This window comes from Macrobrachium rosenbergii, chromosome 25, assembly GCF_040412425.1.
Source record: "Macrobrachium rosenbergii isolate ZJJX-2024 chromosome 25, ASM4041242v1, whole genome shotgun sequence".
Classification (NCBI taxonomy): Eukaryota; Metazoa; Arthropoda; class Malacostraca; order Decapoda; family Palaemonidae; genus Macrobrachium; species Macrobrachium rosenbergii.
The window spans coordinates 41,205,360-41,218,502 of NC_089765.1; the positions used below are offsets into that span (position 1 = coordinate 41,205,360).

At 42.0% G+C, this 13,143-nt stretch overlaps 1 protein-coding gene across 5 annotated transcripts in view; it reads right to left on the reverse strand.

The window, feature by feature from the left end:
• Nucleotides 1-5,997: 5,997 nt before the first annotated feature.
• Nucleotides 5,998-13,143, reverse strand: part of Tango6 (transport and golgi organization 6) — a 137,017-nt gene continuing 129,871 nt past the window's right edge. For all 5 annotated transcript variants that reach the window (XM_067127475.1, XM_067127477.1, XM_067127476.1 and 2 more), the window contains one exon: nucleotides 5,998-6,464. In XM_067127475.1, the coding sequence (XP_066983576.1) occupies nucleotides 6,270-6,464 (195 nt within the window). In that variant the 3' untranslated portion in view covers nucleotides 5,998-6,269. The remainder of the gene's footprint in view (nucleotides 6,465-13,143) is intronic.

Here is a 13,143-nt window from a genome sequence, read left to right on the forward strand (position 1 = left end):
TACTGTACAATTTGTACAGTACGCACCATAACAATCTTTCTATTTTTTTATGTTCACTTACTGTTTTATTGCTTATCATTTGTGCCTGTGTACTGTATGTACGTATTGTAGATATCTGTACATTACTGTAAAGGGTGGTTTGTTAACAGTACTATGTAAAGGGAGGGTTTTAAAAGTCTGAATACATGTTAAATAAATACTGTAAATATGGTGTCCCTACTTCGCGGATTTTCAGCTATCGCGGCCAGTTCTGGAACCTATCTACTGCGATAACGAGGGTTCACTGTAAACACCTGTCGAGAATAATAAAGGATCAGTCTTTCACTTCTGACTTTTCTTGAAGCCTCACAGCATTTCTATAGTAAGTAAATGAAAAAATTTAAACAAACAAATTTCACCTTCAAAAAACTTTTTTCCTTAAGTCTTGGAGCAAATGGGGGAGGGTGAACCTGTCAAATTTGTCAAGTAACCAGACAGCAAGGGTTGGGTGGTCAGTGTTACCGAATACACTGAAAAATCTCTCGCGCGGACTTTTTCGTTAAGAAATATTCACTAGTGTATTTTGATGCTATTTTCATGACTACAGTAAATAAATTTTTTATGATAAAATAATGATTTACTAATTTTTAAATATCAAGATTAATAATAATAATAATAATAATAATAATAATAATAGTAATAATAATAATAATAATAATAATAACAGAAGACACAAACATCATCCCTCACCAACAGAAAGGCTAGAGAAGGAAGTGTAGGGGCATAAAAGACCAGCTCCTGATAGACAAAATGGTAATGAAGAATAGTAAGAGAAGGAGAACCAACCTAAGCATAGCATGGACTGACTACAAGAAAGCCTTCGACATGATACCGCACAAGTGGCTAACAGAATGCCTGAAAATATATGGGGCAGAGGAAAGCACCATCAGCTTCCTAAAAAATACAATGCGCAACTGGAGTACAGTACTTACAAGCTCCGGGATAAGACTAGCTGAGGTTAACATCACGAGAGGGATCTTTCAAGGCGACTCACTGTCACCACTACTCTTCATAGCAGCCATAAAAGATGCTGATGATGGATGCTGGGTACCAACTCAAGAAAGGAAGCAACAGAATTAACCACCTGATGTTCATGGATGACATCAAGCTGTATGGCATGAGCATCAAGGAAATAGATACCCTAATCCAGACAGTAAGGATTGTATCTGGGGACATAAGGATGGAGTTTGGAATAGAAAAATGTGCCTTGGTCAACACACAAAAAGGCAAAGTGACAAGGGCTGAAGGGATAAAGCTACCAGATAGGAATGGCATCAATCATATACATGAAACAGGATACAAATACCTGGAAATAATGGAAGGAGAGGATATAAAACACAAAGAGATGAAAGACATGATCAGAAAAGAATAACCCAATGTTGGGAATATGATGAAAGCCATAAACACATGGGCAGTACCAGTAATCAGATACAGCGCAGGAGTAGTGGAGTGGACAAAGACTGACCTCCGTAGCAAATACAGACAGACTACTGTATACATAACATGAAAGGAGGTGGGGAGAGGGCTACTAAGCATAGAGGACTGCGTCAACATCGAGAGCAGAGCACTGGGGCAATATCTGAAAAACAGTGAAGACAAGTGGCTAAGGAGTGCATGGGAAGAAGGACTGATAAAATTAGATGAAAACTCAGAAATATAAAGACAGGAGAATGAAAAACAGAAAAGAAGAATGGTACAACAAACCTTGCACGGATAGTACATGAGACAGACAAAAGAACTGGCCAGCGATGAAACATGGCAATAGCTACAGAGTGGAAACTCAAGAAGGAAACAGAAGGAATGGTAACAGCAGCACTAGATCAGGCCCTAAGAACCAGATATGTCAAAAGAACAATAGATGAAAATAACATCTCACCCATATGCAGTTAGTGCAATATGACAGATGAGACCATAAACCACATAGCAAGCGAATGTCCGGCGCTTGCACAGAACCAGTACAAAAAGAGGCATGATTCAGCAGCAAAAGCCCTCCACTGGAGCCTGTGCAACAAATACCAGCTAGCTTGCAGTAATAAGTAGTACGAACACCAACCTGAGGGAGTGATAGAAAACTATCAGCAAAGATCCTCTGGGACTACGGTATCAGAACAGATAGGGTGATACGTGCCAATAGACCAGAAGTGACGTTGATTGACAAAATCAAGAAGAAAGTATCACTCATTGATGTGGCAATACCATGGGACACCAGAGTATATGAGAAAGAGAGAAAAAATTGATAAGTATCAAGACCTGGAAATCAAAATAAGAGAGATATGGAATATGCCGTGGAAATTGTACCCATAATCATAGGAACACTAGGCACGATCCCAAGATCTTTGAAAAGGAATCTGGAAAAACTAGATGCTGAAGTAGCTCCAGGACTCATGCAGAAGAGTGTGCTACTAGAAACAGTGCACATAGTAAGAAAAATGATGGACTCCTAGGGAGGCAGGATGCAACCCGGAACCCCACACTATAAAAAAGACCCAGTCGAACAGGATGACTGTGATAGACAAAAAAAAAAAAAAAAAATAAATAAATAAATAAATAAATAAATAAATATATAAATAATAATACTGTAAGATTAAATAGTATGTAATATGATGAAATAATACTTAACATTTCTCTTGTTCTTTCTCCCTTCCTATTTCAGTTCTCTCTCTCTCTCTCTTTCTCTTACTGAGACGAGAGAATTTTTATGGTATGTTTATTTGTTTTGTATGATACATAAATGACGTACCTAATAATAAGTACTAATTTTCAAATAAATATAATAATAATAATAATAATAATAATAATAATAATAATAATAATAATAATAATAATAATAATATATACTGAAATTACAACATTTATGCATTTCTATACTAAATAAAAACTTAAACAAATTCCACCCTCAGCCTTTTTCCCGAGTCTTTACGCTCACGGGGGAGGGTGAACCTGTCAAATATGTCAAATTACTAGATGTTGCCACATGATCAAATCAATTCCTCTTTTTTTTCTTTCTTCCTTCCTTTCTCTCTCTCTCTCTCTCGCCAAAGGGTAGAATGTGAAAAATAAATAGAGAGATAAATAAATAGATACTTAGTTCAGCCCTCCTCTCTCTCTCTCTCTCTCTCAGGAAAAGATAACAAGTAAATTTTGTAAAAAGAAATGGATTAACCTCAAGAGATGAAAGATATAAACTCTCTCTCTATTTCTTTCTTGCCCTGCCAGTACAAGGCTGGCTGAATTTGTCATAGTGGTAACTCTCTCTCTCTTTCTGATTTGGCTGGGAGGGTTAGAAGTACGTATGTATATATTTTTAAGGGTATTAATGTTCAAGATGACTTTGAAATGATATTAATAATGTAATTTCAAAGATTAATACAGTAATAGGATAATAATTTAAGGCATATTTGATGTAGGATGATACTTTAAGTATACATTTGGTATTTGAACTTTCAAGATATGCAGTAATAAGAGTTTTAAGAGGGGGGGTCCTAGGATTCGCAGATTTTAAATATTCGCGGGGGTGTGTCTGGAACACATCCCCCACGAATACAGGGGGTTTACTGTAATGAGGAATATATTCAGTGGGATTATTTTGCAGGAGTGGAACTAAAATTGGAAATTGATTGCTAGCATATAGATCATCACGTACTCCTTTCAAAGTTTTCTATGTTGGATGAATAACATGCGACATCCACTGATAAAAAACTTCTTTTTTTTTTTTTGAGGAATATGTACCTCTTTCATCATTATTCAAAATCTTGATCTGTCTACTACATTTCCTGCAAGATCTGGTGATATAAACATATAATCCCAAATTGGGTTAAGGGCATTAAAATCCATGTTTTGTTGTTACAGTAACTGGATTTTTGGCACTGATATGAGCCGATCTCCGCTTATTGGCACCTATCTCCGGTTATTGGCATTGATCCACACTTAACAACGGCGCCGATCCCCAGTTGTTGGCACCAATAAGCGCTGTTATTGCTGATATTCAGTTATCGTTGATTTTCGGTTATCATCATGCCATAAGGAACGGAACCCCTGCCAATAACTGGGGACTGCCTGTATTAGGAATCTTGATCAATTCTTGTTTCCACGGATTGAAAAAGGGTCAAGGTTGATTCGTGCATGAATTTAGTTTTTATTTTTGTTTTTGTTACCTTAAAGGTTGACTGGAAGAATCCAAAGGGACAATTAATGCACACCCGAGGTCGAAGGTTGAGAATTCACAAAAAAAACGAAAATACAAAATTCATTCACAACAAGTTCACTCCATCAATAAGGGCCCTACAAGGGGAGAAGTGATATTGCTACCTTAAATTTAAAAGGGTAGCGACTCTGGGAGACCCACCTGGATATACACCTTACCTTCAGTGCCTAAAGAGTCGTTAGTCCATTGGGATTGGACCTAGTACCAAAGACATGGTTTGACACTAAAGTTTCCTTTGCTTGGCCACATCAGGTACTCCAGTAATACAGTTGGAGAGGAATGCTGTCCAACTCCACCCTCCATCAAAGTTTCAAGAGGAGAATTTTCCCTAATCCAAATAATTTAAATCTTCACTGTAAAGCCCGTTTTGACAGCAAAGGAAAAGAATGTTGAAAAAAAGGCCTGACTACAAGTTGTTAGGTTAGCTGCTTGAGGTGCAAGGCTTCCAGGCACTTGTTATCTAATGTCATCATCTAAGCACTAGTACACAGCTCCTCAGGTGCGATCCTATATGGACCCAATGATGGAAGTGGATCAAAGATCAAGGGGAAAATGACATATAAATGTTTCCTTGCCAAACATCAAAAGTATCTTTCAAAAATCTGGGAGACTCATGGCTGTAATATATTAATGGAATCAATTCTAAGACTCTCAGTTAAAGCTGTATAGAAAAGGATCAGAAAGCTTAATAGCAAGTTTGTTCATTGTACTTCACATTTTAAAAGTGAAAAATACTGTGATCTACTGCACTAGGTATGATCCCACATATGAAGAGAACAGTGAGAACTAATTGAACATCTAACCCCATAGATAGAAGAACTGGTATAAAATGATGATAAATATTATCTCATCTTAGCCTATGTCTGGCCATCATTTCACCAAGCAGCCTTAGAAAAACAGCCTGGAGGAGCATCAGAAGAATGGTAAAACATCAAGAGAAAAATGGAATGCTAGTGAAACAGTAGAATAATTAAATACCACTGGAGAAGCCACGAAAAAAGAAGAATAGCAGAATGGCTAGCACAAAAGCCAGGGAAAGAGTGGAACTCCTGCAAAACAGCCAGTGGAATGGCAAAAGAATGGTAGATCACTGTACAGTAGAAAACATACATGACACCCAATGTAATGATCATAATGACCAGAGAAGGATAGAAAGCCAAAAGAGGGGTTAATCACTACATATCACAACACTCCAAACAAACTACAACTCTCAAGTATGTCCATCATGTATGGAACAGAATAGTTGTTTTGCAAAACTTCAACTTACATGGCAACTCTTTATTTTATGTACAGCTGGAAGACAAAACACTATCCCCCAAAATTTCCCATTTTAAATTAGCCTAATGAGGAGAAGGTATATGTACATACAGTACTATTATACACTCACAGTCACCCCCTTATCAAACTCTATGCTTTAGTGACTTTAAACCTCTATTTTCTATACATTTTGATAAATTTTAATGTCCTCATATTATGACCTTTGGAAAAGTTTAAAAATCTTTTGGAATCCACTTGTTACAACATCTTAATAAGAATAAATATATATCCTTTGTGTTTTGTACCGAAAACACACCAGTCTATTTTGTCTGTAATTTCATCCACATTTCTTGTAAACAAATTCTATTGAAAGACATAATAACAGTACTGAAGTGTCTATGAGCCTCATTAGTACACCTTGTGATCCAAACTAAAAACCATGGATTAAAAGGGCAGCAATTCTGTAACTCAGCATTAAAGGGTTAGTAAGACTAATATAAAAAAAACTACTTTATATAACATTATCTTACAATCTTAAGTATGATTACACTTCCCAATTAATATGGACTTAATACATTTTATGTGAGGAAGAAACAACTCACAAAATAGTAAAATATCACAGCCATTTAGTTTGAAAGGCATTTTGTCTTACCGAAAGACAATTTATCAATGATCAAATGTAACACTTCAGAACTCAAAATGTTTACAAATAAACTCTAGTTTGTAAAATATAAAAGCATTACGTGAAATGACATAAAAAATATATATACTAAAAGTCTCTCGGTGGAATATCAGCTACGTATATTCTCTTTGTGAGATTGAGTTTAGGAAGTAGGAATTCTTTTGTAATGTTGTCAATCTCTTCTATGGCAAGCTGAGTATGCAGCCTAACCACATCATCAGGATCTCGGGCATGAACTAACCTCAGAACTCTATAAAGATCACGAATTAAATCCTTTAGAACCTGTAATGAAATGAAGTTAAATAAATAACAGCCCAGCTTTAGAGGCAATAAAAGACAGTAACTCTTCTAGTAAAACTGTCACCATTATGATGCTCATATAGTATTCAAATATAATGCCTTATATCATTTTTCCTTTCTTATGAAGGCTAATTTATAAAACAAAAAGTTTTTTCTACAAACCCAATAACCATATACTGTTTATGCCTATTTTCATGTACAGAATGTTCCCAAGATCACCAGTCTTGTCATCAAACAAATGAAGGTAGTTTTTCCAACCATGTACTACCTGAATTCATGAATAATTATGTCTTGATCAATAACCACATTTAGCTTTTAAACTGTGTAAAGCAGTGAGACTAATAAGTCTGGAACAATGGCATAAATTCATGGCTATTATGCTTGTATGAAAACAATTTTTTTGTCATAATAATGAAAGTTTATCTCATAACAACCCTATTAATCATACATATCTAAATCACTATTTAGGAGTGAGCAAAATAATACTCAAAAGTGTTTGTTTACGCCTATTGAATCAGTAGGGTACTCAGGAAATATAAGTCATGAACCATGATGTACAAGGCAAGATGCTTGTATTAGGTAGTCTTTCAGAATATGAAAGAAAATATACTGACCATCAACATGCAACGCTAGCCAATAACCCTGAAATCTACATCTCTTGACGGCATCATGAACAAGAGATGAAGATGAGGTATGATTAAGTGGAAAATGTGTCCCTGATTTCTTCCCCGTAAAGGTGAAACGTAGCCTTGGCAGCTACCAGTCACAGAGAAATTTACAATAAGGTCAGTCATGGAAGTAAAGTCAGTCATGAAAGTAAAAAAAAAATCACAATTTTTAAAAGTAAATCGTATTTTTCCTAACTATACAAACCTGAGGTCCTTTCCATTAGGAATTACTTACAGTGCAGCTGGAAACAGCCACTGAACTTTCAAACAAGGTGGTTAGGCAGTTTACTACCATCCGTTAGGCGGGAGTCCCTCCACCCAGATGTAAACATCCCAATTTGCCTTTCGGCCCAGGTGTCAGATTAAGAGGTGGCATGAGGTGGGCATGAAAAGGTAATGTAAAGGACCTCAGGTTTGTATAGTTAGGAAAAATACAATTTACTTTAAAAAACTGTGATTTATTCCCACACAATATACAAACATTGGTCCTTTAAATTAGGAAGACTCATTGGTTGGAGGGAGGAATCTGAGTGAGGATCATGAACTGATGAGTTTGCTACACCTGGGATGCTCTTCCTGGTCGACAGAGCGAGGAGGAGAAAACTGAAGCTCAAAGTACAGGCTTACCTGCATCGGCCGCCAGATCCAGCATGTAATGGCCCGTCCTCACTCTGCCCGAAGGAAGAGATGAAGGATGAAAGGGAAGGAGAAGAATTAGAGGCCAGTCACTCTCGCATTTATTCCCACATCCACAACCCAACATCTTAGGCGAGATGTAACCCTGTCCTGTTAGAGGAGCTGGGTAAGCTACACAACTTGTTGAGCACCCACCACAGATCCCAAGGAAAAAAGTGTCCATGGATTTGTGGGTAATGTCCCAAAGGTAGAACGAGGTGAAAGTGGTCTGTCAAGACCACACCCCTGCTTTCAATACCTGAGAAACTGACAGGTTCTTCCAGATTGCGAGGGTTGGACCAATGCCCCTGACTTTGTGAGCTCTCGAGCGGAGGGTACAGGTGTCGTCTTTGTTAGCAGCAGAGTACGCTCTCCTGATCATCTCATGAAGCCAGAAAGAAATCGTGTTTTTGGACAATTCTTTCTTGGACGAGCCAGTGCTAATGAAGAGTCATCGACACTCAGGTCAGAGATGATGAATCCTCTTCAGATAGTGCCACAGCACTCTAACGGGATAAAGTAGCATCTTGTCTGGGTCATTATCTAAAAAGTCCTCTAAGGTGGGGATCATGAAGGACTCAAACCTAGCATCAGGGACCGATGAGTTCTGAGTCTTCACTGCAAAATCTGGGATGAAATCGAGCCTAAACGATCCCCATCTCCTTAAGTGATTAACATCAAAGGAAAGTCCTTGCACTTCTATTCTCTTTGCTGATGCCAGGGCAAGCAGGAAGACGGTCTTGAGGGTCAGATCCCTGTCAGATGACTCTCATAAAGCCTCGTAAGGTGCATGAGTCAGGTTCCTCAGCACGAGAGTCACATCCCACGCAGGGGGTCTGAGGTCCCTGGGTGGGTAAGACCTTTCGAAGCTTTTCATCAGTAGCAAAATCTCAAAGGAGGATGAGATGTCTACCCCTTTCAGCTGCAAGACTAGACCAGTGCAGCCCTATAACCTTTTAGAGCTGAAACTAAGAGAAACTTCTCTCAGTGAAGGAAGATGAGGAAGTCCGCGACCTCCTGAATAGAAGCTCCGGCTGGAGAGAGACTGCATCAATGACACTAACCACATAAGACGGCCCACTTTCCCTGATATACCGCTGCAGAGGACTGTCTGAGGTATCCCGCCATCTCTGTTGTTGCGAGGCACGAACAGCCTCTCATTCACAAGAGATACTGGATAACTGCCAGCAGTGAAGATACAGGGACTGCACTGCCTGGTGGTACCACTCTACAAGGTGTTGACTCAGCAGGTTGAGCAAGGGGGAAAGGGGAATCTCTCTTGGTGCCTCAGAGAGCAGAGCTAGCAGATCGGGATACCAAATAACCTGCGGCCATTTGGGAGCGACCAGAATCATCCTGAGATTCAGGGTGATCAACACCTAGCTGAACACTCTGTGAATCAGGCAAAATGGAGGGAAGGTGTAGACATCGAGGCTGTCCCATGGGTCCAGCACGACTGAACAGAAGACCTGAAGTTTTCTGTTGTGCTGGGTGGCAAACAAATCTATAACTGGACACCCCCACAGATTGAACAACCTCTGTGATGTCCGAGTGAAGGGACCACTCAGTCCCTCACTACATTCCTCTTGCCTGGAATGTATCTGGCTGACAGCTCTACCAAGTGAGCCACAGCCCACTTGTGCCCCTGTATTGTCAATTGGTGAAGTGGAAGGGATATGAGACCACCCTGCTTGTTGATATATGCCACTGCCGTGGTGTTGTCGCTCATTGAAACCAGGGAGTGTCCCATCACTCGGTCCTGAAACTCTTGGAGGGCGAGGAAGGCTGCCTTGAGTTCCAGGATGTTGAAGGTGAAGGTGCTTGTCATCTCGTTCCATACTCCCGAAGTCAGCAACTTCTCCAGGTGTGCGCCCCATCCCTCGGTTGAAGCGTCCAAGAACAGAAGCATGTCCGGAGGGGGAGTATGCAGGCATACTCCTATTTTTCCTGTCATCTAGCCACCAGTCTAGATCCTCTCTCACTTTCCCCGAAAGAGGAACGAGAAAGGATCGAGGGTCTTGAGACTGGGACCAGTACTCCTTCAGTTTCCAATGAAGGGAAAGAAGGTGGAGATGCCCATGAGGGACCAGCTTCTCTAACGATGACAGGTAACTGATGACAACTTGCTATTGCCGAGCTGGCTGCTCCTGCTGAGACATGAACAGCCATGCTGCCTTTCCGAACCTGCTGATACGAGAGTACGAAGGGAAGACTCTTGCTGCTACTGTATTGATCAGCATGCCCAGGTACTTTATCCTCTGCTTGGGGTTGAGGACGGACCTCTTGAGATTTACCACAATCCCTAGATTGCAGCAAAACTCAAGGAGTCGATCCATGTCTTGAAGCAACTACAAGCGGGAGCTTGCCAGGGTAAGCCGATCGTTGAGATACGTCAATAGACGTATCTTGGGTGAATGGGCCCAGGCTGACACTAGGGTGAACACCTGAGAAGCAGTCAAGAGCCTGAAAAAGAGTGCCCTGAACTGGAACACTGTCTCCCCAAGGATAAAGCGAAGGGGGAGGATGGGTGGAGGGATATTTGAAAATACGAATCCTTCAAATCCACCATACGCATGAAGTCGTTCTCCCTGATGGGGGCAAGCACGGAGTGTGCCGTCTCCATCGTGAACAGTCTGGCGAATGAATCAATTCAAGGGAGAGAGATCTATGATATGTCTCCAACCCCACCGAGGCTTTCTCTAAAAGAAAGGCACGGCTGTACAAGCCTGGGGGCTGATCCGGCATTACTTCCACAGCACCCTTGCTCAGCATGGCCTGCACTTCTTGCCTGAGTGCAAGAATATTTGGTGAACTGGGAGAGTAGATATCCCTCCCGAAGGACATACACTATCCAGGTCTCGGCTCCATATCGCCGCCATGTTGCCCAATGGCTTGACAGGCAACCCCCCCCCCCTCCCCCCAACCAATGGCAGCAGCTGGAGAGGAATGCTGGCCCTAGCATTTCCCCTTCTTCTTCTTCCTCTTGCCAAGCTCTTCGTTGGCCGAGTCGGTAGAGCTTTGGACTGGCACTCGCTATAATGTGGTTCGGATTCCACAATAAGCTGTAGGTCCCGTTGCTAAGTAACCAATTGGTTCTTAGCCACGTAAAATAAGTCTAATCCTTCAGACCAGCCTTAGGAGAGCTGTTAATCAGCTCAGTGGTCTGGTAAAACTAAGGTATACTTTTTTTTTTCTTCCTCTTGCCCCCTTTTCTGGACTGAAAAGAAGGCTGAAAGGAGCACGAATACATGTCATTTCCAGCAGAAGAAGAAGGCTGGGTGTTCCCGTGGGTGCCCTTCGTAGCCCGGGTTTTCTTAGGGGCCGAGGAAGTGCTAGCCTGACCCAAAGGTCACGCTGCAGTGGTGTGTGGAGACCCGGAGGTCTTGGCCACTGCCTGATGGACAAGGCAGTTGCTATCTTCGACCTGACACTTGTCCACCGCAGCATCTACCAACTCCCTAAGGAAGAGAGAGGCAGATCCCAGAAACAGTCCATTCCTTAGGGTCATTGCCTACTCAGGAACAACAGACCTGGCGATCCAAGACAGGACAGCATACCTTCTCTTCAGCACCAGGTTTGCCATCTGGTGGGCAAGCGGAGTCCTCCCGGGAACGAGAGCACATGAGGAGGCAGCCACTTTGGATATTGTGAACGACCACAGATCCAGCCAGGAGACTGCCTGGAGGGCTGCCACGGCAGTAGTCTCCAAGCTTGCTGCCTCTTACTGCGAAAGGGAGACCCCTTCTAAAGTAAGGTGCTGCAGTGAGAGACCCAGACTCAGGCGAACCAGGTCCGGGTCAACCTGCTTGGTCGGTAAGAACCTCTCCAAGAACGTATAGAAGTGCTTCTGTCGAGGCAGAGGAGGGGGAAGAAGCTTGTCAGAGCGGTTCAACTGAACTGAATTCTCCTGCCCAGAGACAAGATTATTAACTTGATCGAGAACCCCCTTGGCAAGCGAGGACCATGGCAGCCCCACCAAAACCTTGGGTTCCTTCTTAGGACCCCAGAAGGATTAGAGGCGCGAAGGACGATCCACAGAAGAGGCCATGGCCCCTTCCCCGAGGTCACCATGCTGGCAAATCAGTGCAATGATCTCTGCAAAGGCCCTCTGTATCTCTGGGGTGTCTGCATCCTGATGAAGAGGACCCCTGAGTCCTTCTAGGGTGCGGTCCTCCTGATCTACTCTCACCGCAGAAGGGAGAACCTCGGCGGACCCCTTAGGTCCTTCCTGCACTACTCGAGAGTATGATCGGCTCGATCCGGGAACCGAGCCAGGAATGTAAGCCTTTGTAGTGGAACTCTGGGGAGAGAGCTCTCCAGAGTTCCCCCTGTCCGATTCTCGCCTCCCGGTAAAACCCCAGGAGGTTGAGGGGACAGGTGAGGAGGATTGGGTGCTCCCACCAGTCCTGCCAGCGGAACCAGCAGGAGGGGTGGGCCGCACACATTCACAACCTGGTCGGAACTTCTATTCAGCAGGTCACAGATTTCCTCATCTTCCTTCGCCAAGAGAAGCTTCTCTCTGTTTCAGCTGTAAAAGCCTACAGTAAACCCCACGTGTTTGCGAGGGATGCATACCACACCCCCCCATGAATAACTAAAATCTGCAAATACTTAAAACCCCTCTAAAAACACTTAGAACTGCCTATTTTGATAGTTCATACACAAAAGAAATCTCTAAAAATGTTTATACCTGAGTATTTTAATAGTTTTATCACAAAAAGTGCATTTGGTCATGAAAATGATGTGAAAATACAGTAATTAGTGAATATTTCTTAGTGAAAAATACTGCGAATGGGCGAACTTTCCGTGAATAATGTGTACAGGCAGTCCCCGGTTTACGACGGTTCCGGCTTACGACGTTCCAAGGTTACGACGCTTTTCAAATATATTCATCAGAAATTATTTCCCGGCTTACGACGCATGTTCCGGGGTTACGACGCGTCGTACGCCGATCCAACGGAAGAAATATGGCCCCAAAACGGCAGAATAATCATAATTTGAAGGTTTTTTTTTATGTAAAACTCAATAATAATGCAGTTTACATCGTTTTCAATGCACCCAGAGCATTAAAAGTAAGGTTTTCTCATGATTTTTGACGATTTTCGACAATTTTCCGGCTTACGACGATTTTCGGGTTACGACGCGGCGCAAGAACGGAACCCCCGTCGTAAACCGGGGACCGCCTGTACATACATTCCACAGAGAAATCCATGAATAGGTGAGTCCGCGAATACGGGGGGGTTTATTGTATAGGGCTGCACTCGATCTAGTCTTGCAGCTGAAAGGGGTAGATATCTCATCCTCCTTCGATATTTCAC